The sequence below is a fragment of the Pseudopodoces humilis genome, chromosome 4, assembly GCF_049639895.1.
Source record: "Pseudopodoces humilis isolate 2021_Gansu_Grassland_sample_001 chromosome 4, ASM4963989v1, whole genome shotgun sequence".
NCBI lineage: Eukaryota > Metazoa > Chordata > Aves > Passeriformes > Paridae > Pseudopodoces > Pseudopodoces humilis.
In genome coordinates this window covers 38644239-38671009 of record NC_142203.1, presented here as the reverse complement: position 1 = coordinate 38671009, position 26771 = coordinate 38644239, and the positions used below count along the sequence as shown (strand labels likewise).

General features: G+C 45.5%; 1 protein-coding gene across 3 annotated transcripts in view; it reads right to left on the bottom strand.

The window, feature by feature from the left end:
- PTCH1 (patched 1) overlaps positions 1-3050 on the bottom strand; it is a 64488-nt gene extending 61438 nt beyond the window's left edge. For 2 of the 3 annotated variants that reach the window (XM_005522740.3, XM_014252354.2), the window contains exons 1-2: positions 2806-3050; positions 1084-1276 (exon numbers count right to left, since the gene is read on the bottom strand). In XM_005522740.3, the coding sequence (XP_005522797.2) occupies positions 1084-1276; positions 2806-3006 (394 nt within the window). In that variant the 5' untranslated portion in view covers positions 3007-3050. Of the gene's footprint in view, positions 1-1083; positions 1277-2568; positions 2604-2805 lie in introns of those variants that run through there. The other variant, XM_088054488.1, reaches the window with a different exon arrangement.
- Between the last annotated feature and the right edge of the window lie 23721 nt (positions 3051-26771).

Here is a 26771-nt window from a genome sequence, read left to right as displayed (position 1 = left end):
CTCTAATTCACCTCGGGCAGGACAGACCACCTTCAGAACAGGCACCGACTTTGTTTGCACTCAGCACTAGCTTTTCCACACATACACGGACAGAGAGCTATTTAGTAATGATTATTTATGCAGCCTCCCATATTAACTTTTATAAGCCAAATTCTGCTGCAAGCTACTTTGACATAAACCTAGAGTAGTAACTGCTGCAGTCACGGAACTCTGTTTCCACATCGACCCAGCAGCTAACGGGGGAATGTGATCTTTAATAAATAGTACTTAACCCCTAGAAAAAAAAAATAACAGGGGAAAAAAAAAAGCGAGAAAAAGAAAAAAAAAACCCAAAAAAACAAACAAAAAAAAAACAGGGAAGAAAAAAAAAAACCAACCAAAAAACACTCCAGCAGGAATTACACCTAAACCCCAAACCCGCGGCAGCCTGGAGCCATGCCTCTCAGCGCGGGTGCCCCGCCCGGCTGGCTACCCCGCTCCGGGCTCCGCTTCGCCTCGGCTGCCTTTCCGTCGTGGTTTTTTGCGTCTTTTGTGGGGGCTTCTTTTTGTTATTTTTTTTTTTCGGAGGGGGTTTGGTTTTGGTTGTGGGGTTGTTTTTTTCCCCCTTGCGCTCTCTCCTCTTTCCTATTTTCCTTTTCTCCAGCGCCTAAGCCCGCACCCCCCCAGCTGAAAGCTGTCCAAGCCCAGGACCACACACAGGCTCCCGCCCCGCCGCGCCGCCCGCCCCTCCCCCGCCGCGGCCGCGCGCACTCCCAAAATGGCGGAGGGGACGCCTGCCGGCAGCACGGCCACTTCCCACCGCCGGCGGGGACGCGGAAACCCGTCGCCCGCAGTTCGCCCGCACTTCGACGCGGCTCAGAGGCGAGGGCACGGGCGGCTAGAGACGGACTGTCCCGGTGGCCCTCCGCCGAATGCACGGCCTGGCAGCCGCGACCCCCCGCGGGCGGAGAAGTGGTACGCGCCGCCCTGGGCCGCGCGCCCCAGCGCAGGGCCCGCCTTCCCCGCCGGCGGGCGCTCCTCCTGGGCATGCCGAGCCGCCCTACCCGGCTGGCAATAGAAAGCAGGGGCACCCCCCGGACTTACCTTCCACCCACAGCTCCTCCACGTTGGTTTCAAGAATTGCTGCCCTTAATCCTACAGCGAAAGCCCCAAATATGAGAAGGCCAACAACCAAAAACTTTCCACAGTTTTTCTGAATGTAACAGCCCAGTTTAAATAACAGTCTCTGAAACTTTGCTCGCAGCCACAGCGGCGCTTTCCGTCCCGTCGCCTTCCCCTGAAAAGCAAGAAGAGGTCAGTAGTTGGGGGCTGCGGCAGCCGGCAGAAGTGGGGAGAGCCCCTCAGCCCTCCCACGAGCGGGACAGCTGGTGTCCCTCGGGGCGCAGTCCCCGGACGAAGGATGGAGCGCCGTGAGCAGCTCAAACAGGCATCCTTCCAGCAGGGCCCTTTGCCCCGCGGCCCTGCCGAGCAGCCACCCTCCAGCACGCACACGGGGACAAGGTGTACCTGCTGGTAGCCGTTCTTTCCCCAGACCAACACGCGGGTTTGGGGGTGACAACACCGCGTCGGTCCCCGGGCCCTCGCCGGTGCTGCCCATCACCATACTCTTGTCTAGCCCGAGGCACCGACACCAGCTCGGGCTGCAAAGCATTCGCGCTGGGGAAACTTATGGCCCCAGGGAAGAAGGAACCACTTCCGATGAGCCTCAACAGCCACAAGAAAGAAAAGTCCCTTTTCCTGTTCTACTTGGAACCCCAGAATGGCTGGGGAGGAGAGGCGGGGGGATTGTGTGACAGATAGTGGGTAGCAGTGGCCGTTTCCCCCACTCCCAGATCCTAGCAGGGGCTGAGGCAAGACCCACGTGGTGAGCAGCGCTGTAAGATCTGCAGTAATTCATTTCCATAGAGTTTGGAGACGCTGTGTGATCTGAATTAGGAAGTAGAGCAGCCATCTGTAAGTTACGACAATATTTGTGAACGGAAGAGGGCAGCCACATGGATTTTTTTTTTTTCCTCCTCCTTTCCCTCTTCTTACAAAGCCTAGAAATCTGCTCCCTGAAGTGAAACCATCCCTGCAGCAAGGCAGCTTTTGGGGATTGTTTACTTTGAACATTTTTTGGCCGGCGGAGATTGGCGGCCGGGGCCATCCCCCCGCCCCGCCCGCGCCGGCACCTCCAGTCCTCCGCTTGGACCGGCGCGGCAGGGTTAAGGTGCCAATTTGTTTACGGCCCTCGCTCCCCCTACGACCGCCGGGCAAGGGAGAAAACCGCTGCCTTCTTTACTGGGGGACCCCGTTCTCCGAGGGCAGTCGCCGTCTCGGCGCTCGGCGGAAAACTTCACAAAAGCCCAACTTCTGCCAAGAAACCGGCCGGCCGGTTTCTCCCCTGTTCCGGCCGGGAGCGGGTGTTGCCGAGGTCGCAGGGCGCTACGAGGGGATGGAGAAGCAGAAAGGAAGCAGAGAGGGAGAGGGGGAGAGCGGGCTTGGGGCTAGCCATGGGCAGGCCGGGACCGAGCTGAGGCTATTTCGGGAAGTTTAGGAGGAGAAGTGCTCCGCAGCACAGGCACGCACCAGGGCAGGCACAGGCGAGCAGGAAGGGAAGGAGGGCACTCTCTCCCGCACTGAAGAGTCACAGACGTCCCTCTCTTTTTCCCAGCATTTTATTGGTGGCCGTTTCGTTTCCATCTCCTCCTTCCACCCCCGCGAGAAAACACACCACCTCCCCACCTCCCTCCTCCTCCCCCGCGGAAAAAGCAGCACTACCACTAGCGTGTATCTCTGGAAAAAAGAGTGAGAGATTGAATGCACCTTTGAAATCTGCTCCAAGGCGAAAGCCGCATCGCAGTAGCTTGGCCGCTGCAGATACTCCCGGTCGGGCGCCGCGGCGCGCTGGTTCCCTCCAGTCCTTCGCCGCCTCCCGCCGCCGATTCTCGCCCCCCGGCCGGGGTGCCCTCCGCCGCCCGCGCTGCTGCTGGTCCCCGGCCCCGACGCGTTACCGGCCGAGGCCATGTTGCCGCCGCCGGCGGGACGGGAGAGCTGCCGCTGGCGCTGCCGCGGCGGGGCCCGGGGCCCCGGGGGCGCGGCGGGGCCGCGGGGGGCTGGCGGCGCTGCGGGCCGCGGGCTGATGCTGCTGCTGCGGGGGCTGCTGCCGCCGCGGCTGCCGCCGCCGCCGGCGGGGCTGCTGCTGGGGCTGCTGCGGCGCGGCCGCCTCACGCGGGGCGCGGGGCGGTGGCTGCCGCAGCGGCCGCTCCTGACGAGTCTCACCCTGCGCCTCCCATTGCCACATCACGCGCGGACCCCGAGCTGCAGGCGGCCGCTCCCCGCGCCCGGCGAGGGCGGGCGCGACCCCCGGGATCCCCCGGCCGCCGCCGCGCTATCCTCCGCTCCCGTTGAAATCGCCTACTCCGGCCGGCCGCCGCTGCCTCCGGGGAGCCGCTGTCCGCGGCGGCGCTCAGCGACGGCGGCGGGGCCGCGGCGCGGCGGGCCGCGGCTGGTCCTGCTTCTGCTGGGCTGCCTCGCCGCGGTGCACCATACTGTCTCAGCGCCGGGGTGCTTCCCGCGGGCCGCGGGGCCGGCGGGGTTCCGCGGTTGGCCCCGCCGCGGCGGCGGGCGGGCGGCTGCCTGGCGCTCTCCCCCGGTGTGTGCGCGGCAGCACCGAGCTGCAGCCCCTCGGCTCCAGAGATGAGATGAAGAAGAAAAAAAGGACTCTCTCCATTTGGATAAAGAGGAGGAGGGGTGGGGGGGGTGGGGGGAGTATGAGTGGAGAGAGAGCGAGAGAGGGAGGAAAAAAAAAAGAAGGGGTTGAGAGCCCGCCCCCGGGGCTGTCAGATGGCTTGGGTTTCTACGAGATGGAGGAGGGTAGAAATTACTTGGCAAACATGTCTATTATTAGCTGCCTAGCAACAGCTCACCAAAGTAGAGACCACCCAGAGAGGCAACCTTTTTGTGTGCATCGGCACTTTTAGGGGTAGCCTTAAAAAGACACAGCCGTCTTTGCATACAATACTTCCATTAAGGAATGCCTTCTCCCCCTTTCTTCTTCGTTTTCTTTTCAAGAGCGTTACCCCCACCCCCCCCCACCCCCCTCCCCCGACCTCCGTCCGGGATACTTGCAAATACACGCGCGGAACTTTCTCGCCAGGGACATACAGAAATACATTTTTCCCTTTCAAGAAAAATAGAGGGAAATTAAGAAAAAGCAGCATTAAACGATTTCTAAAGGCCTTAAAAGAAAATCCTTTTAGAGGCACCTTGGCCTCGAGCTGCAACAGATACTGGGAGGTCCGAGCTGAATTCCCAGGCTTGCAGGAATAATGACAGGGTGGTGGATACTGCGGTAGAAAGTGCCAGATTTTTCTCTCTCTCTCTTTTTAACTAAAGAGGAGACATAGTTCCTTGCAAGAAAACCACTCCGTCCAGTTAGAAAAACACAATGAAAATTTAACACTTAAGGGATTTAAAGCCTCGCGGAAGCTAGCTGTTTCAGCTTAGGGCTCATTCTTTAACTGAAACCTGAGGAAAGCCAGTTCTAATGTTTTTTAGTGTAAAAGTCCATGAAACGCAGCCTGCCTGGCCGCGCTAAACATTTCTTGAACTACACGCGATTGTTTACTTTTTTGGCACCGCTTCTCCGCGTCTCTCTTCATTGAGAATCAGCCATTAATTGCTGCCTCTAGAGCTGCGCGCGTCCCTCCAGCCCCGGGCTCGGCCCCGGTCCGCAGCGCGGCTCCCCGTGGGGGCAGCTGCGGGCCGCGGCGGACACCCGTGCGCAGCGGCGCGGGGGGCAGCGGACAGCCCGCCCCTCCGCCCCCGGCCCAGGCCGGGGAGGCGCTCTGGGCGGCTGCCCTCCTGCGGGACGGCTTCTGCACGCCTGCGGAGGAGCACGGCTGTAGTGTTTGGGAGCGGGATGGGGCGTGGGATAAATGCAGCGAAGAAGAGAGGGGCATGGTGACCCGAGGTGAGAAGAGCACCCCGTGCAGCCCGTTCGGTGTGGTGCCCGGCTCGACAAACCTGCCAGCACTGCGCAACTCTCCTTTCAGCCCAGCCGTGCGTGTACCTGGGGCAGTGGTCCTGAGCAAAAAGCCCTGAGACCCTGGTCACTACAAGCGTCCTCCTCCCCTCGGCGGGCTGGCGACCTCCCTTAGCGGGGCCGTCCCGGCGCCGGCGGGCTGGCAGCGTCCCGGGAGTCTGGGCCGCCGGCGGGAGCGAGCTGCGCACCGCACCGCACCTCACGGCACTGCACCGCTCTCTCCGTCAGACAGCCTAAAGGCACCAACGGTCAGGGCCTTTCAAGGGCCATACCCGCCGGCTGTGGGGTCTTTTATTTCTTTGATTTCATCCCAACTCAGTTTTTTCTCACCCTGGAAACTTGTCTCCTTGAAGGCCCTGCCCTGTGCTCTGCACAGGACTGTCTCCAGGAAAGCTGCTAGGAGAAGCAAGCTGTCGTGCAGGCACACGTAGGTGCATAGGTATGGGAGAAAAGAAACCTGAAGCGGTTGCAGCTGGAGGCTGTTTTCTGTTTGAGGCTGAAACCTGCACCTGGGATGTAGTCGGCCACCTCCAATTCAAGTTTCCACTTGGGAAAGTGACCATCCATCTAGCTAGAAAGCGATGTGACACTACTTCTGCAAGTGTTCAGTCTCATCGTGTAGCAGGGCAGGGGAATGGAGAAGGGACAGGCACAGAAGCATTTTGGTTCAGCCTCTTAGTAGGCTCCAAAACCAGGGAAGAGTGTCCCTTCAAGCACCTGGAATCCCCAGCACTGTCCTATGTGCCTCCTGCCTGCTAGCCTTCACACAGTAGCCTAAACCCCATTCTCACTGCTGGTTCCAAAACTCTATCTGAAGATGCAAATTTAACAAGCATTGTCTTAATCTCCCCTCTCTCCCTGTGGTCTGAAAGGATTTTTTTTTTTTTTTTTCCAAGCATACACAAGAGATTAATTACTGCAGAGATCTAATTGGTCTTGTTTCTGGGATGGGTGTGTGTATGTATGTTGGGGTTTTTTTCACCTCAAGGAAGAAATGTCAGTGTAAAAGTCTCCACTTGGGTGGTCAGAGCAGTGGCTACCCCCAATCTGCCTCATAGCTGATGCCTGCTTGCTACATGCCTGGTAATAATGTTGTTCCTAATCAATCTGCCCTTACTTATATTTGTAAGCACTGCTGACTGTGATATACATGCTCTGAGTGTGCAACTGCTCCTCCACGCCAAGGGCTATTTCCGTCTTCAGCAACTTTAAGGGATGTCCCAGATTTCTTATAATCTAGGATGTGCTTTATGGTGAAGGCCTGGGAAGTTGTCTCCTTACGTACACAGGCTACAGTCTACTACCATTCGTACCTGTTTCCTTTCAATGCCTAGACAGCCCAGGCTGGTGTACAGGAATTTCAGCCTTGACTTTAGCTGTAGTGGCTTAATTTTGTAATGCTCTGCCTCTTACTTACATTCTCTTTGTGTTCATAACCCCCGATACTGCAGAGCTTCACACTTCCTCCAACCAGGTAAGGGATCAATCCAACAGAGGTTAAGAACGGGTAACAGATATTTACAGTGATTTTACTTTAACACCTTTTTTTTTTTTTTTTCCCAGGTTGCTCTTCACCTGCAGACACCTATCAAAAGCATTTGCACTGCTGGAGCATCTGATTACCCTAATAAAGAAAAGACAGAAATGAAAAGCAGGCACTTTCGGTTCCTTTTGTATGGTTTTCAAGAGAGCTGATCATGGGAGAAGACCGACTTGTGGGAAAATAATCAGATTTTTTTCTATTCCCTCAAATTTTTGTCTCTCACACGTTTGCATCGCACAAATGCACAGGTCTGCTTCGGCCCTGTGCTTCCGCCCGCACACCTGATTCTGGCGTTGACATAAGACCACAGTCACTGGGTTTTGCAGGGCAGCCTGAGCCTCCCTCTCCTTTTCCGCTCGCAGTGCCGTGTTGGCCACCGGGCCGGCGGGGGCTGCCGTCGGGGGGCGGCGGCGCGCAGCGGGAGCCGCCCCGCAGGGCAGCGCCGCCGCCCAGTGCCCGCGCCTGGGGAAGGAGGCGGGCGGCCTCTCCCCCTCCTCAGCCCTGGAAGAAAGGGAACTGCTCGAGCCAACTTGTCAAAATAATGCGGCTAATTACCCCTGATCTCCTTTAATGGAAAGCTGCTCTGCACGCCACAAAGGAGCAAATGAGGGGTCTACAGCACCAACCCAGGAGCGCTGGCATTTTCTTCTGCGGAGGGCTGCGGGGAAATGTGCCTCCAGAGGAGTCTCCGAAGCTTCTGGGCTCCTCCCGCGCAGCGGCGGACGCCAAAGGAGGACAAGAGCGCGCGGGAAGCTGCGGAAGACAGTGGATGGAGCAACAGCCCGTTCCGTCCAAAACCACGAGAACATTCCAGCCCTAGCAGACCTTGTCATTTTCCACGAGGGTCTTTACCTCTAGAAACCCAAGTAGTCTTCAAATCAGATTCTTTTCCTGGCAAAATGCCCTGCCACTTGCAGGACATTAATGCGCATTGAGAGAGGAAAGTTACACTGAACCTTTTTTATCCAGCCTAGATAACACCGGGTCTGTGTAAAGATACAGCTCAAGTTTTGCATGTGCCAGAAGGCAGGGCATTCACTTCCATGATCTCTGCCATCGGGCCTTGCAGATAAAAAAGTTGAGCGACACAATCTCTTTGACCCACTGCTGGAGCAACAAATTTATTAGAAATATAGGCGTGAGAAATGAAAAGGAAGTAAAACAATTCAGGCTCATTGTATGTCTTTCTTTCATACTGCTAATCCGGTTTACACATCACGCCTACATGTCTCAATAGGGCTTTATACACTGTGGCAAAGGCAGAACAAAATAAAAGGTGTGTGTGTGAGTGTGTGCGTGTGTGTGCAAAATAAGGACATAAACAGAGAAGGCTAAGACTTTTTAATTCAGAGTGGGCTGCCAGTTTTATATCTACAGGCTTTTGAAATCAAATAGATTTAAAAAGATTCCTCCTCCTCCCCCTCCCTCCTCTGCCCTAATACTTCTAAACAACACTACCTGCTGTCGAGATACAATGTCGTAATTCAGACTCACAATGTCCCTAGTAGCCATAACCAGAAACTAGACGGACCTACGGGACTGGTGCCAAAACAAGGTGAGACTCTTTAACCACAGCTGGTAAAAGTTGTCTGGTTAAGAGCTGTGAAATACCCACCTGGGCTCCAACACTTCTTCTAAAATCATCCGACGATATCAGATGTCTCCCCACTCCCCTCCGCGCTTTTACCTCCCCCAGGTCTACCTCCCGTAATGGGGCTAAGGCAGCGCAGAGGGTGAGATCTGTCAAGAACATGCCCCCAGTCTCCAGTCCCTGGAAGCAGCAAGACAGCACGCACGGGACTGATGACAGCAGCTCTGTACCGGTCCTAATTGTTCCCGGCACCAACCACACGAGGAGTCCAACCCTGTAAACCGGAGGCTGAAGCCGATATTGACTTCAACCTAAGGCGACCCCCGTCCTGTAGAGCCTAGTCCCAGAGAAGTTTCTGCTTCCCACAGGGCAGGCAGCTTTTTCGGACCAGAGTTCAAACAGGTGCGAAATGCAGAGACCAGGGACTCTTTTGCCATCCTCTGCAGCACTGCAGTCACTTCAGGAGCCACCTCCCCAGCGGCGTGTACCCTCCGTGCATCCCTACCGCAACTCAGAGCCATCTCACCGCCAAGCCGGGCGAGGGGGAGCAGCACCTGGGCCCCAGGGAGGCCGTGCTCCACGCCGTGCCCCGCCACACCCCGCCCGCCGTGTCCCGCGCTGCCGCCCCCGCCCGGGCCGCTGCCGGTGCCCGGTCGGTAGCTTCGGCCCCGACAGCGAGAGGGAGGCTACCTCCGCCCCCTCCGTCAACTTCGGGCCCCGGCGAAGGTCCTGTAGCCCCTCCAAACCCCCCCGGGCCCGGGCCCTGTCCGTCAGGTCCCGCTGTCCCGGCCCGCTGCCGCCCCGCCGAAAGGGAGGGACCTACCATCACTGCCCTTGCAGGAGCCGCTCGGGGACAGCCGTGATGCAGGTCTGGGTGCGCCCTTATTCACGGGTACTGGTGGCTTAAATGGAACATCAGTGCTGTTATTTTCTTTTATTTCCTTCCTTCCTTCCGCCACTTCCTTCCTTCCGCCACTTCCTTCCTTCCGCCACTTCCTTCCTTCCTTCCTTCCTTCCTTCCTTCCTTCCTTCCTTCCTTCCTTCCTTCCTTCCTTCCTTCCTTCCTTCCTTCCTTCCTTCCTTCCTTCCTTCCTTCCTTCCTTCCTTCCTTCCTTCCTTCCTTCCTTCCTTCCTTCCTTCCTTCCTTCCTTCCTTCCTTCCTTCCTTCCTTCCTTCCTTCCTTCCTTCCTTCCTTCCTTCCTTCCTTCCTTCCTTCCTTCCTTCCGCCACTTCCTTCCGCCACTTCCTTCCGCCACTTCCTTCCGCCACTTCCTTCCGCCACTTCCTTCCGCCACTTCCTTCCTTCCGCCACTTCCTTCCGCCACTTCCTTCCGCCACTTCCTTCCGCCACTTCCTTCCGCCACTTCCTTCCTTCCGCCACTTCCTTCCTTCCGCCACTTCCTTCCTTCCGCCACTTCCTTCCGCCACTTCCTTCCTTCCGCCACTTCCTTCCTTCCGCCACTTCCTTCCGCCACTTCCTTCCGCCACTTCCTTCCGCCACTTCCTTCCGCCACTTCCTTCCGCCACTTCCTTCCTTCCTTCCGCCACTTCCTTCCTTCCTTCCACCACTTCCTTCCGCCACTTCCTTCCGCCACTTCCTTCCTTCCGCCACTTCCTTCCGCCACTTCCTTCCGCCACTTCCTTCCGCCACTTCCTTCCTTCCTTCCTTCCTTCCGCCACTTCCTTCCGCCACTTCCTTCCGCCACTTCCTTCCTTCCGCCACTTCCTTCCTTCCGCCACTTCCTTCCGCCACTTCCTTCCTTCCGCCACTTCCTTCCTTCCGCCACTTCCTTCCGCCACTTCCTTCCGCCACTTCCTTCCGCCACTTCCTTCCTTCCTTCCGCCACTTCCTTCCTTCCTTCCACCACTTCCTTCCGCCACTTCCTTCCGCCACTTCCGACAAAGGAACTGAAAATGTGAAAAACCAACCCTCCTAGGCTGCAGACATTCTGCCGAGTGCTGGAAAGCCTCACAATTACATGCCTGTTTCTATTAAGCAGCTCCATCGTCCTCTATGTGGGTGGTCTGGCTGTCAGTAGGCAGGACCTGTCAGGGTCACGTGACGGACCCCTGAGCGTTGCCCCTTTCCAATAAACTTTTGGGGAAAAAAGCCGAGGGAGGAAGGACGGGAGAGCCCCGCACCGCTGACCCCGCTCCACTGCTCCCCCCAGCAGCACACCAGAGCGTGCGGGTCCCCTTCAGCCCCTGCCTCCTCTCCCTGCTCCCACCTCGTGTGTCATGGGGAGAAAGAGTGTGAAAGGTACCAGGTTGCTGGAATGCAATTTCCTTGTCAAGAGAAATACATAGTTGGATGGGTTCAGAGAGAAAAGAGTTTCCTTCTGGCTGCTGAGCACACCACACTGCACCTAATTTAGAATGTTTGTTTCTAAAAGCTTTTTGCCTGTCCTCCTCGTTTTTTGTACAATCCACTAGAAGGCATCTTTCAGGTAAAGCAGTGCCATGCAAAAAGTTACCACCAGTGAATAATTCCTGAATGTTACTGGAGAAGACCGCTGTGGTTTTATTTTTAAAAGCAACATTTTGTTCAATAGTTACAAGCAGCATATACAAGCAAAAATTTACCACTACTTTTTTTTGGAGCTTATGGAGGTTGATAATGTTATAGGATCTGAGACAAGTGTTGTCAAATGTTGCTCCCAAAGGGCACGTTGTAAGGAATAAATGACCTGTCTTGGAAGACTTATCACTCATTGTTTATGGATTACCCTTTTCCTCTAGTCAGCCACATTTGATTTACTGTTAGATTTGGAATCTCTAGAACATATTTGGAGAATTAAATATATTCCATATCGCTGCAGTCCTGTGTCTAAGCTGCCCAGATAACTCTGTGTTATGTTTTGAAAATGTGCTTCATGATTGAGTTCAGTGATTCACATGACTTTTTTGAATAGTCCTTAGCCATATTTTATATCACTCTGTTATTAGAGAACTCCAGTATTAGAAAATAGTGTGTATGTTACAGTCACGTGTTCATTATGAACAATAGAAAAACATTGTATAAGAAAAACTGTTTTGAAACCTCTTACAATCCGATTGCATTGAGCAGCCCATACTCCATATACATAATCTGCATAAAACCAGGCTAAGTATCAAAATAATGAGTAAAGAAGGACTTTTTTTTCCCCTACAGAACTTACTTTTACATGACAGGGGCATGTGTCAATGACAAAAACTTGGAAGAGCACGGGAAAAGACATTTTACAGGATTTTAAAAACCTACATGAAAAACATGGGAGGGAAGGGGAAGGAAGGGAAACTGAGAAAACTAAGCCCAAGCTGACTTTGGTGCTGAAGACCAGACGTCCTCCCTCTAAGCAGCACTATGCTTCAGAGCTTCAGTTTTATGCTTTTTTATTCCCCTCTGCTCCTATCTGGATGCAGACCATATTTCAGTCCAATTCTGTATTTTCCTTCTGAAGCCACTGTTGAAGATCTTCAGCTAAAGCTGTTTTGGCTGTAACTACGGGTGGCTCTGCCAAGAAAACCGTTCTGAACATTGACAAGGCCATCTTGTCAATTACCATGTGTTGCACCTCTGTTTGCGACACAATTATGCAAACAGCTAGCTAAGATTAAGAGAACTGTCTCATAGTCTTGGCCAGGCCAGAGAGCCTCATGCCTGGACAGCTGAATCTTGTACAAAGCATCTGCAGATCTGATTCAAAGTGAAAGAAGTTTCTGAGATTTGTTTGTTTGTTTGTTTGTTTGGTATAAAAGGAGTCCCTTATTACTCCAGTCCAGACCCTCACTATCATGAAAATGAGCGTCATGTCCTCATCACCCAGCACTTTAAAAATCGCATGATTTTCAGCCTTAAGCACGTTCACCTCTGAAGCAGAAAGAGAAGGGAGACACTGACTATTTTGTTTTAATTTGTTATGGAGAGGAAGCACAGCCATGGATACAAGTCTGATAGTCCTTTGCTAGTTGTATCACACGTATCTTGCTGATGGCTAGTGATACAAGAAACCCTCTTAAAAGAGATGTTCAAATGGCAAAAAGTTCTCCAGAAAACCCTACTACCAGGAGTGTTAGATCATTTGCTCCATCCTTTTTCTGAATATAGGGTTGGTTCCTATGATGTTCCTGGAGGATGTTTGCCCAGTCCGGCCTTTAAAATCTCCATAATTTTTCTGCTCAAACAGTAGGGAGTATGGTTCTGGCTGTTGGAAAGGTATTAACATTTTCTCAATGTCTAACCCAAAACATCCATTTCCATAGTTTAGACATATTGCTTCTTTTCTATTTTAGCATTGATCATAAAATATATTTCCTTTCTCATTACATAAAAAGGAGATAGTTAGATTATCCATGTATTTCTTCAATCTTTACTCTCCAGGCAATTCATTCTACCTTTCTCCACTGGTGTATTTTCTAAAGCCCTAACAAGTGTTACCAGTCTCTCCATGGTGCTCCACAGCTGGTTCCAATGTCGTGGTGGCATTTTTTTGCTTGTGCTCAGGTGACTTCTAAGTCACTATAATCCCCAGATTAATCCCCAGATCCCTTTCTGCATTATCCTTCCCTGAAGCCTGTCCTTTAAATGTGTCTGTAAGTCACTGGAAAACACTTCTATTGCACCTTTAGGTATGATATTCAGCTGTTATGAAATATCATTATTTTTGTATCTGCTTTTCTTTGGTATCATAGTGCAATAAAATAAGCGTTCCAATAAAAATTTAGTCATCATTAATAGATGCATTAACACAATAACTCTGTTGGGCCTTTTTAGAAAAAAAAAAAGTTTCTTAATCTTGCAAGTGATCTCAAAATTCACTGATTTAATTAAAAAGTATTGCTAATAAGTTGTTGATAGAAAGCTTTTCAAAGATTAGTAAGCATCAGAGCTCAGCTGCTAGAAATTAGCCTATCTTTTGTAAGACTTCAACAGTATATGATTCACATGGCTAATTCATTGACTAAGACTGACATTTTAGTTCAGAAAGTCACATCAAGAGTACAAGACCCAATGACACACCAAGGATTCCTACTACACCAGCAGAAATGTAGAGCTGAAGAAAACTCTGCAGAAAATAGACAAGTCTTTAAGCTTCATTTTCAGTTTGTCCCCAGCTTGATATGAGCTTGATAAACCTGAGAAATCTCTTAGGTAATCCTGGCTAATGGTCATCCCTGGTCTAAGGAGTTTCTCATTTTTATTGGTGTAATTAACATAGCACATGGTTTCTTGTGCGTTCATACAGGAAATACAGAGACAATGCAAGTGCCAGAAGGCAAAAGAGAAGCAGGTTTTCTGTATGGTCTCTTCTCCTTTAGTCTCAAAGCTGGAGCTGTGAAATTTCATATGTGTGCGCCGCTGTATGTGACCTTTTGTTGATCTTACACATCATCCTAAACACGGTGCAAAACATCTCCATGGAACCAAAGATTTCATGTGGTGCAGAAAACTTACAGAAGCAGCACTCCATGTCTGAGTGGTTGACAGGAATTTATTTGGATCTAAGAAACAGAATCACCCCTTGTATCTACTGAAACCTTTGTGTTAATGAGAGGATTCATGATTAGGAGCAGGCGTTGAAGTGTGTACTATAGTGAATTGTCTATAAATATCCTGTTCCTACTGCAGCATTTCCCAGTTCTATACCTCTTTGTGGGTGAGAGAGTGAGACTTCATCCAAGAGAGCCTTGGAATCTGGTGAAAAATCCTCCGGGAACATGAGCACCAGTGGCCATGGTAAGCCATGAAACTCTGCTACAGTTTTGCTGACAACTCATTCCTACCTGTCTGCCACATGAAGAAGTGTTATACAAGGGCTAAACAGTTTGCTCTTCTCCCTGTAGTGCTTCATAGAATACTAGTGGTCACGAGGACAGAAGTGATTTCCTTTGCCATCGCTTGCTGCTAACCATATTTGACTCCATTTTTAAAATGGAGTGAGAGTTGTGTTGGGATGCTGGGGTCACATGTGGTAAAAATATGCCCAAGGGTGGTTTGGTAGGTTATGGCGATTTTTTTTTTTTTTTTAATAAATTGGAACAAGTGGAATAGTTGGGAATACAGGCAAAGCCATTGGTACACAAGTCTTTCCTCAGCTCTGAAAGAGAAAAAATGAACTTCAAAGTTATGTGAATGTTAGGAACAGTGCCTGTGAATTTCATTATGCTGAGTTTAATTAGAAATGAGAGGAAACGTATTTGAGTCTCTGGAATAGAAAGGAGTTAAGAGGTGTTATCTTCTAATATAGCTGAGAAACAGAAATTTATTATCTAGGGGCACACAGGTTTTTGGAAGGAGCTGGAGGAGAAAATGGAAGAGGATTTTTTAAGCATCTTATATACACACTTAAGTATTCCCTAAACCTGCTAAAGAATCCAGGATTTCTAATGTCTTCCCTTTTTATGAGTTTCAGCTCCCAAGTGCATCATTTGAACAGAGTTTTTAATAACTGAAGGGCTTGTGCACCCAAAAGCTATCCTTTTTTCTCCAGCTGTACAAGCTGGACTAATAGAATAAGCTATCTGTGCCTTTGCATCTTCCCATTTTAACAGGCTAGCAGTTCAGCTACAAGGAAGTCCAGTGCTTCTGAATGCCAAACTGCTTATCACAAAGCCTAACATTCTTTTCTTTACGTTTATAGTTGCTTTTCTATAGATGTCAGGACAGAAATCTGTCCTGTCCTTTGCTGATATGTTTAAGCCCTGAGGTGTAAGAATTGTTATATTACTCTTGACGTTTTATCTTAGGTTAGCTATAGAGTTTTTCTCCCCAGATAAATACCAGCTAAATGCCTCAGTATCATGATGAAGCTGTCTTTTGTATGGTTTCTTTGCCTTTTTGTTTTGTCAAGTACTTTCATGTTCCACTGGGGGAAGAGCAGCCAGTTAGCCTTCTTTACTATATTTAATTTATATCTATTATATATATATTATATTATAATATTATATATATTATATTTAATGAGTCTGGATAAAAAATGTTGCATTGAAAATTGCAACCCAAGATACTCTTATGGAAAAGTGTATTTACTCTTAAATAACCATGGAAAAAGTTTGCCTATTATTTGGCAAAGCAGGGAAGGAATGCACAGAGCTATTCTTTCCCTCTTTCCCCAAGAATCATGCATCACAATATATTTTTTTACATTTACTTTATTAGTTTTGTTTCTTTATTAATTATGTTATCTACTATAAAGTAAATGTGTAAATGAAGTCTTTGCATTCACTATGCTATCACACTAAGTGTCTCTTTTCTTAATGTGTGAAACTTAATAAAGTATCTGTGTTACTGGTTCAGTGATGTGCTATTGAGAATTCTGTACCCATCTGTAACAAGCTGTTTGAACAGACAGTCTAGCATTCATGACTCAATTCAGTTGCAAACTAAGACTACATGATATTTGGATGGAAGAGCTTAGAAAAACACAGCATGTTAGAATTGTGGGCTTATTTCCAACTGTGTTGACTTCTCTGAGAATTAATTTCTCTTGAATAACCTGGTGCTGTTGAGTTGTTCCACAGAATTCTTCTATCTATATATCTTAGTATTATGAGCTAATTAAAGAGTCCATTGTTTGTTTTCAAAATTAATAAAGCATTCTGACCAGCTCATGGATCCTGCAAGACTCACAATTCAGAGTATTGTCTTTTGTTTTTTCTCTCTTGTTTTTCTTATATTTTGTTTGGGGTTTGGGATTGCGGCATTTTGGGGTTTTTTGCAAACCAGGTGGCTGTATGCTACCTATATATCCCATATAGAAGCTGTGTGGGATGAATGACACCAGGTGAAATTTTAAGCAACCATCCAGTGCATTGTGCTGATCTATACTTTGAAAATGGTCTTTGTCTGCTGACCTACATAAAGTCATTTAAGCTTCTAAACCACATTTTCTTGGCATATTACTTCAAAAGAATGCTTTAGAACATGAATTGCTTTATATAATTAAAGAGAAATGTAAATGCCTTTTGGCATACTGCCACAGATTATAGCTTTGGTTACAGGAAATAAATTTCATTCTCAGAATTTATTTTTTTTTAATTCTGCTGTTAATTGGAAATTACCATGGCCTAAAAAACTGTCAACCATCAGAGAAAGGCTGATGAATTAGACAATCTGAAGAAACATCTCTTGTAGTGTGACATCAATAGGAAAGCTTATGCTCTGATTAAGGTATTGCTATTGGCGTGGAAAAAGCACCTCAGACCTTTTAGGTGAGAATTACTGTCATAGCGGGAACGGGGGAATCTGACCCATCAGGTATAATGAAGTCTGTACAGCTCTGTGGGTGCTAAGTGTCTTTTGAGTTGAGATTGCAACAACTTGATATCAAAGTCTGTGCAGTTGCTGTAGCTTAAAGAAACCAAGTGCCTCTCCATTCTCCCCACTCCCACTACCCCTGACTTTGTCATTAGGAAATGCCACTGGAAAGCAAACAAAAGAATCGTGTCTCATTAGTGGTGGATGTCAGGGAACCACATTTGCTTTGGCTTTGTTGACACATTGCTTTCTTAAAAGTAATCACCTTCAGCTATAATGGATTACTCCACCAGGAGGAAAGCTAATCCTCCTCTTCAGCTGCCAATCAGGGCCGAAGAGTGTTCCAAGAATTCCACAAGATGACACTCTTAGCAAAATAAGAGTAGTTTGGGAAATTCTTTGCTTTGGTTGCCTTCTGAGCCAGTAATGATTTACAGGGCTTTCATATTGCTCTGGAACTGTTACCAAGACTTCAGCACCTGAGTCATAATAGCAACTCTGCTTTTTTCTTCCTTCATTAAGGAATATGCTGTTGACCCACAAACTGAGCAAAGCTGTCATGGAAGTTATATGTGTATCACTAGGGAGTAATTGTTAACCCTTGCTATGTAATAAATGTCTTTTTGGAGCAGGCTTTTCTTATATGAAAAAGAAAAGTAGCAAATACACCAACTAAAATGCGTTCAAATCTAGAATTCCTGGCATTTCATTCTTAGCTGCTACAGTAGGCAGCAGCCCTCCTGGCTGGTTGAATCAACCTGACAATTTGTATGAGACCAAAAGGAAGTTATTCTGAACTTGTGTTTTCTAATGTTGGTTACGAAGTAAAAAAAAAAAAAAAATACAAATGTGCCATAGTCCTTATTTTTCTTCCACAATACTTAGGAAACATAAATACTACAATACTAAGCCTGAATTCAGCATGGCAGATAAGTCTTTAGAGGTCATTCTGTAGATCTATACCATGGGGAAGGAATTTAAGACACTGAGAACTCTTGTGGTAACCTGATAGGCAAATGGTGATTAAGTAAAGAATCTTTAGTTTTCAGACACTGGTTTGAATGAACGTCTTTGTGTTTAGGTCCTAAATTGAGGTGCAGGGTAGGGGCTATCTATAGGTGTTCGATAACACTTGAAAGTGAATTCAGATGGAAGGATCTGAGTTTATGGCATTTCAGCTTTTTCTGGCTCATTTCAGCTGTGCCCAGTCTCACTGGAGAGCAAACGGACCTCCCTCTCTTTTAGTTTACCCATTATCAGGATGAATAAAGATGCTGTAGAACACGGCTTGACAAAGAGCTGGAATCTATTTGGGGACAGCTTTCCTACTTTATCTCTAATCAAGCTTTTTTCTTTTATTTTCTTTAAGAGGGTTACAGTCCTGCCTACACCTTTAAGCTATTGCAATACAAATGAACACATTACAACTATATTGAAGCCAATTGCTAATCTGAAGGTTGAAAGAGACTCTTTCCACTAACCCTGTGGGATCTCTTCATCTTGCCACCGTATAAATAAATAAAAATAATAATATATTGATATGTGGATGTTAATCTGAAATGTTGGAAAATGCTCTTCAGTTTGTAAAACTGGGCTGAAAAACTGATGAAGGTCAGGGCCCACATGAGATTTCTGGTGCTTCTGAGTAGGTGAATGGTTCTCTGTAAACAGGTTTTCTTATGTTCTTTCCCATTTCCAATTACAGCCTCAGAATCAGAACATACAGCACTAGGGGAAAAAGAAAAATAAAAAAAGAGAAGATGAGGAAAACAATGGAAGAAAGCAATCCTGCCAGCAATGCTTGCTTTGAGCTTGTATTTGTCATGAACTTCAGCTCTGCTTACAATTTTGGGTGTGACACAACTGAAGGGCTCAGGGAGATACATCAATTGTTTTCTGTGGTGAAAAAGGCAATAGATTTCAAGGGCAAAACCCACCAAAATGAAGTAGAGATTTCTTAGGCATCACATTGGGGACTAGGTCCTAAATTTAAGCATTAAATAGGGCTGATCAATGGCTATGTTTGTCTAGCACTGGTTGAGTGGTTTTCAATGGTTGCTTCTGCTCATGAAACCAAGATTCAGCTTTGTAATTTTAAATAACAGCGAGAAAACATACAGTACTACTGTAAGGGTTCATTATCATGAATTGAGGACTCATGCAACATTTTAAAAATTGTTCTAAGACTTTTCTTGAAGGAACTTGTCTTTGAAAAGGATAAAGCACTTTTTCTATGTGTTAAGAAGCTCCTGTATAGGAATACTGTCTCCTCAGCTGTAGTCAGTCAGAAGAAAAAAGTGGGTGTCATGTACAAGTGTAGCAAGTAATGAGGTTTTTTACTCTTTAGCAACAAAGATCTGTTGTCTTAGTAAAAATTCTTTACTAAAGTCCATTTTGGAAAGGCCTATCATTGCATGGTCAAGCATTAAATGTTCTATTAAATGTGCTCTCAAGAATGCTCATAGCTTGCATGCTGTTATGTAGAGATCAAATTGGTCTATCTTTAACTTGGCACTGAAATCTATATCTACACAGCTAGACCAAATGCTGTATTTCCAAAGATTTGAGCTTTCTGCAATTCCTTCTGCCTTATCATTGAATTTGCTGTCACCACCCAGTGCAGCTCAGTGTGGTTAGCACTTTTAAAACCATGGGAAACCACTTCCATCTAAGATTGTTAAACATAAAGGGAAACATTTTAAAAACATGTAATCATTGAATAATCCAAGTATTGAATTTATTTTTAAGTAAAAAATACCCTGTTCATCTCCTACTGCTTATAAAAATTATCTGTTGAGTTAGAATTTATCCAGTTAAATTGACTGCATGCAGGCTATGTTTAATATGACAAATTTCTTCTGAATCTAAAACATATAAAAAAGTTCAGAATGTTGAAATTTTTACCTCATTCAGTTTTATCTTTCTTAATTCTTGCTAGAGATTTCCTCTTAAATAATCAAATAGGCATTTTACTTAAGTTTACAACTATGTTCTTTCAGAGAGGAGGGTTCCGTGTATATAACACTGTCAGAAGCATGTGGGCCAGATAGTGGCACCCACAAAAAGCCTCTGACTGTTCTGGTCTTTCAGATAAATTGTAATTAATATGAGGATGACTGTCAGTTGCAAGGCTGTAGATGGAAAATTTAGGGCAAAATCCCAGACTAGTCACTATTGATAGTAGCTGTAATTCAGAACTGTGTAAGATAGTATTTGTCACACTCCACCCCCTTACAGTTACAGTACAGACTGTGATATATATAAAGTGCTATTCATTATGTCATAGTACATTAATTTTACTTGAAATTACAAAATTGTTGGGAAATATTTTGCTTTATTATATGAATAATGAACCTACACTTAAATCACAGTTTATGTATTCCTAAAATCAGGAATGAAGGTTAAAAATTTACATTTAATCTGGCATTTCTAGATGTTACAGTAGAGTTTTTAAATACATTTTCAAAGCTGTGTTTCTTTCTTCATTCATACAGCAGTTTGAGCATCTTATTTCCCTGTATGATATTTGACTTCTAAAATGGAACACATACTGAGTTTCTTGCAATATGTCTACAACAAGAAGATTGCATTCTACTAGAATGGGATTTTAGAAAATATTCTTCCTCATAGAACAGAGCTAAGCAGAGGTAGTAAAACATGTATCCACATCTCTGTAATTGATTTCTTCCTCTCAAAATAATTGGTGGAAACGTCAATTCACTAGCAGGCTGACGGAAAATTATGACTACAAGAAGTTATGTTCAAAAGTAAACGTTGAACAAGAAATGTTAGGAAAATAATAAATGTTTACGTGACTAACCATTGCAGCTCTTGCAGTCCCATAAAATGAAGGTCAGTCCAAGGTCACTATCTGATTGCAGAGCATGGCTTGAAGCAAAGTAAGCAGGCATGTGTTCTTGGGATATAACTGCCTAGCTTTTGAACCAGCTAAGGCCTGAGAACTGATGACAGCAAGCCTGACAAAGCAAAGTTATTGAGGACTCACAACCAGTTTTTCTTCTCGTTACGATTACCCCTCATCCAGATCAGTCTTGTAATCTGTTTCACTATGAAGCTGCAAAGGCACCAGTGCTGGCACAACAAATGGTCCAGAGCAAGGCAGAAGCATTAGGATGGCCCACTGAAAACAAACCAGAAGCCTGCACAGTGATGAGTGGCTACAGGTGAGAATCTAAATATCTGGAAGGCTGATATGAAGTCAGAGGAGAAAGAAATGTGACCCTCATCATCTGTCATAAAGAAATGAGCCAATCCTGTTGCCCTTAAAATGGTGTTGCTGGTTTTCAGTGCAGACCAGCTGATTGTGTCGATTGTGTCCATAAATGGCAAAAGAACTCCATCAAATTCTGCTCAAGACTCAATAAACCAACTATCATTTTCTCCTAAGGACTCATTCTCAGGTCAATAATTATTAAGAACATCAGTACCCGCTAATATTACCTCACCTGCAGCATTGGTTAGAACTGAATAATTATTTCTCACTTCAAATGTCACCCAGAAGTGAGTGCATTATTCTGTTATTATATTCTACTTGCTTGTCTCATTGTATTTTTATCATGTGCTAAGAGAAATAGTGAGTGAAAATCAACAGTGTTTTACTCTAACATAAGAAGATAGGAGACAAAGTAGACAGAGCATAGTGAGGAGAATTGTCCAGTAGAAAAAGCATAGAAAATCACAATTTTTATCACAGCTGACAGAAGAGAAAAATTATGCAAGCAGAATAACGTAGTAAATCAACAAGAAACTTTTCAGGTGCTTTTTGAGTAATTTATCAGAACAAGCAGTTACATACCTGTTTCATTAGCCTTTTAAAAAATTAAATCAGATAAAATCTATTTATTTGCCATCTATGGAAGGGGTAGCATAGCCTGTGCAAAGGCCATCTTGCCTTCCCTATGCTTTCTCAGAGCCTCACTCTACACCTGAGAAGCAAAACTTCTCCATTCTGACTGCATCAGTTAGGTGACAAATGCAGTGCCTTTGAAAATGGAAACAAACAAGCTGCTCTATTAAATTCAAATGTACTAATGAATCTTGGTTTGCCAGATTTCCAAAACTCAGTGAAACTTAAATCTGGTGAAAATCAGTGAACAGGTAGACTATATAACTCTGTTCTTCCTATTTCCTCAGAAAAGCAAATTAAAATCACATAGTCATCTTCCTTAAGAGATGGGATTGAAGAATGTTTTATAGATGTAGCATTAGTTTTGTGCAGTTTGGTCTCTGGCAAGACTAATTAGTAGATCCATTGTTTGCTCAAAATTTTACTTATCCTCCTTGCATTCATTTCCCCTTAGCTGCAAAAGTTCTGTGTTATTCAACAAAATGTCTGAGAATGGTTGTGGTCAATCTGTGCAGTCAAAAGTACTGCCACTGTACTACTAGTACGGGTAGAAGTACTAAGCAGTACACCTTCTGCAGTACCTGAGCTGCAGACTGTAGCTGAGGTGTGTGTGGCACATTAGTCAGTAACAACCACATGAAAAAAAGGAGTTACACATGCTGAAAAGCTGAAGCATTTTACTGCGTGGCTGCTTCTGCCAATGGGGATTTCACAGGTGTTTGGAACTGCAGTGTGCCAGTGCCAAAGGCCTCTGGATATTTGTTCTTGCTCTCCTGGTTTCTGTGGGCTTACTATCCCAAATACCACTGTGGACTCAGGTAGCAAGCCACAGGTGGCAAATGGGACTGGCATGTAACATTACATTTGGTAACCACACGTCTCAGTGTGGTGTAATGGGCAGAACTAGATTTTAAACAACATGCACAACTCCCAAGTGCAGTTCTTGTCACAGAAGATGGTTAATTCAGTTTCTAGATGGCTCTCAGTTCACAAGCTGTCTTATTGCAGAAGGCTCTGTGTGTCTTCCTGACAACTAGGCCTGTGTTGATGACTTGTCATCCAAATAATGAAGTGGGCAAGAGTAGCCCCATCCTGCCTGAGTCATAGCGTATTATTTTTTTCCATGATCATCTTTACATAGTGTGGGCTGAAAAAATCTAGTTAGGGGATGGAAGGTTTTGTGGGCAGACCTCAGGAGCAACATGATTCATTGTTGTGAAGTAAATATGGAAGATATGGTTTAAAAAAAAAACAAAACAGAAAGCTATAATACAGTGATATTTAGATTTCTTCCAAGCTGTCTCTCTGTTAAATCTCAACATTCACCGCTGAAAACCTTTGTTGGGACTGATTTGGTTTTTAGGAAAACCCTCAGTAGTAAACCTTTCAAGTAAAGCTCTTTGACCAGATTACTCTAAAATGATTTAGCATGCTTTTATGTGAAAACTGCCTCAGTGTTCCTTGCCTCCATGTATTTGATTTTCAGAACTGGTATCTTGGACCTCTAAAATTACTGCTCCAGTACAGGCTAAAAAGTTAACACTGAGCTAAATTCTCAAGATCTAGACCTGGCACTTCACATCATTCCATGTGGATGTAGAAGAATCCAGATTTGAGTGCTTGGCAGGAAACCAATCTGTCTTTGAAGGAACATTGCAGAATACAGCTATAAACAATATATTTCATCCTTCTTTCCTTGTTTTCCCTTTTGAAATTGATGTAGCCTTCCAGCTTCACTAACTGAGACTGTCTAAACCTTTGCTGACCCTTTTCTCTTGCTAACTTTACATCTGCCAAGTACTATTTTCTTTCTGCCTCTTGTCTCAAAGTGAGACTTTTAAAAGTTATCTGCTCCTAAAACTTCTCTGATGAGAGATCTGTAAGGATTCTATTGAAGAACATCAGTTTTTCATTAATCCCCTCATTACTCTGGCACATTAATACACTGAATATGACCAAGGAAACAGGGAGCTCAATACCACCAGGTTTTCTGAGGTGCTTGCTGGGTTCACAAAATGATCATTGATATGTCAACATGGAAGGTGCAGTATAAAATAGAGTACCAAATGCAAGACTGATTTTGAAGCAAAGATGTTTTTTCTATGTACCGTCTCCAGGACTAATTGTTTAAAATGGTGAGAAAAACTAACAACAAAGAGCTTACAATGATTTCTTTCTGAATTTCTACACGGAGGAGGTTAGTCAGGGAGACTTGCTAAAAAATACACATCAGCTGGGTGCAAAATACTAATTGAAAATCACTTGACATATGCATTTAGCCTACTACTAGCCACATGACGCAAATACAGGATATTTGAAAAGTTAAAGTTTTCTTGGGAGTATGATGTAACATAACCAAGCTTCACGTACCAGGCATTTACTTAGGTTTTGGTGCAGGCAGAAGCTGTTACTTTTTTTGCTCTTCCCTTCCCTCCACCACACTGCCATCAGCAGATGGAGGGATTTGTGCCTGTGCAGTAGTGCAGGATGCTGTTAGGCTTGGCTACTCAAGTTGCATAACGATTACAAAAATTAGGCACAGCACTTACCAAACTCCTGTTTGCCTGCAGACCCCTGTTTTGCTGACCACAGACCTTCACAGTAGTTGCACTACCTGTGCCAGGATTTACAGGTGTGATTGAATGCTGTCTATATTCACATTCAGGATAATTTCTTCTCTATCAGCCTACACGGGATATTGGAAGGGTTTTAAGAGTCCAAAGGAAATAGGCATGCCCATGGAATTGGATCGTGAATGCAGCACTGCTTGAATAATTTCATTTCAGCACCCTTTCATAGCACTTATTTTCTTGTCAGGGAATTCAAAGGAATTTAATCAACTTGTATTTCTGGTCCTATTTATGGGGCCACTCACCAGCACATTTTCTGTGTAATGAATGGTAGAACACTAACACACTAATCAAGAAGTGAATGTGCAGAAGAGAATGCAGGAATTGATTGTGAAAATATTTTTTCTCCAAGATCAACTTAATGAAGACATTATTTATTTCAGAGCTATGCAAAAAGTCAACATAATTTTTAAAATTACCTTCAAAACTCATCTGCTTTTAATAGTCTCTAGTATTACCATGTATTACAGACTTGGTAGCACAGGCTTCAACCTTACGAGGCTGATTTGTTAACCTTGAAAGGAATTATAAATGTGTTTGATTCTTTAGGCAACATCTAAACCAACTTGTTAGGGTTCTTTATCCCCTCTAAGTATGTCACACTGGGAACTTCTTGACAGAAGGAATAAGAGAATTCATGATATTAAAAAACCCCAAACATTAACTGACCCCAAAAAAATCACAAAAAACCCACATGTGTATCATCTTTTCCACACTACGAGCATGGTTTACACATACCAAGTCATGTAAGTGTCTTCCACTTGCTCATTTTTCTATCTTTTTAGTGGTGTCAGTTCAAGTGCTCATGAAGACATGAGATAAAATAATCAGGTAATACATCCAGGTTTAAAAAAACTGTTTTGTTTTTGTTTTTTTTTAAGGGTAATTTTCAACTTGACACAGTCATTGACTCATTTCAGTCATACAGTCCCACAAATAGTAGTACCAGCATAACTTGTGCCAGATGAGGCCAGAGGGAGGAGGAGGAACCTCTCAGGATGCCAAGGGAAACACACATGCTGTCCATTGGCTCCCCTGCTCCCTGCCCATGGGTGCCATTGGAACAGGGCAAAGCAACTGCCTGGCATGAAGCAAACTTGGCTCCTTTTGAAGTCCCAGAACTGTGTAAGAGCCAGTGGGGTTTCTTTAAATGAAACACACCCACAGGCACTGCTCATCTGCTGCGGTGTGCGTTACGTTCCAGAGCACTCACCTCTCCAAGCCTGCAAGGGACTGGAGGAGGATTTTTTAAAGCAGAAGGTCAACACGGAGGCACATACCCAGAACCAAATGCTTTCCTGAATACTAAGTGCTATACATGGCAGTTGTTCATGGCAGCTACATTTTTATGCATTTGCAGGCTTAATATAGTAAGCATAATGTAAACATGCATCACTCTTTTGGCTCAGCATTCATTCATGATTACTCTCATTGCAATTGTAGAGCTGCAAAGTGGTGCCTGGTTTTCTCTTACAGACACCTCTAGAGTAATTTCCTTAGGAAGTAAGCTCACTCTCCCCCATGGAAGGGCTTTCAGAAAATGGGGAAAATCCTTTCATTGCCAGTCACTGAAGACTGGGCTGGAGTGCATGCACTTATTTATTTATTTATTTATTTATTTATTTATTTTAAACTCCAAAGTATTTCTCTGTAACAACTTGTCAGCTAATGAGTTCTTTTTTAATGTGGCTCCTAAGCAGTGTACGCAGTATTGTTTTACTAATAGTTTCCAATTAATAGGCACTATAAAAATATAAACAGCAGGAATGGAAAAATCATTAAAAGAGTGGCTTTTGGCTTCTTTCATTCAGGCAAAATAAATGGGTTATATTGCTGCTGTTATTACTGATACAAGACATAAAGCAGATTAAAACAACATATGTTTTCAATACTGAATGCTGACTTGAGATGTGTGTGGATGCAGGCTCAAAACATTGCTGTCAAATTGTGAAAAAGGCTGCTTACTCAACAGCCCTGTCCCTGTACATCACAAAAATCCAGTGGACACCATGACCCAAGGACTATGCAAACTATAATCAGTGATGTGCAGGAGAGTGCAACTTAAGTTGTAAAGACTGAAACAGTCATTCCATTCCTCAAAATATTTCGGCTCCATCTATGCCATCTATTTAAATAACCTTTTTCCTCAAAGCAGAAGCAAACAGTGCTGTGCCTCCTAAGGAGCACTTATTTACACAGCCATATATATCTGCAGTTATCAGGGAAGGTGAATGTCTCGTTCAGACCAGCACTGGTACCTTAGCTACAGAGTCCACACACAAACTCCACTGTTCCTTGCATTTATCTACCACTGTAGCCTGGAAATACATTATTAGACACACTGGTGTGTCTGTTCATGACAGGGTCAGGATCTTTGAGATACACCAAGGGGGGTTTAGTCCACTGAATGGTTACCAGTCCACAGTCCACAGAATGCCACCTCATTCATACAATAATGCTAGCGGGAAGTCTTAGAGAGGTATCCCAAGTGAAGGCATGTTGATATTGGATGTGATTTGGCAACCATATGGAATTCATAGGAATTGCCTCAAAGAAGCAGCTTCAAAAGAGTGAATTTAGGAGAATTCTATTTTGAGTTTTAAAACCACGTTAGAGCTAGTAGAGTCAGAACAATACAAATAACACATAACCAACTGTGTCCTGTTCCTGCCTTCCCAAGTCATATGCCCTGCAAAATTCTCACAACCTCAAGGAAAGAGAAAACAAGCTAAACCACCTGGAAATGCTGCTTCTAGAAGCTAAGGGTTGCTAACTGTTTTTCAGGTTACTATCAAGACCTGATCCAAATTCAGAGCTTAAGTCTTCAAATGAAAATATCTAAGGAGAAGATGTAATGAAATTTGCTATCAGAAGAACA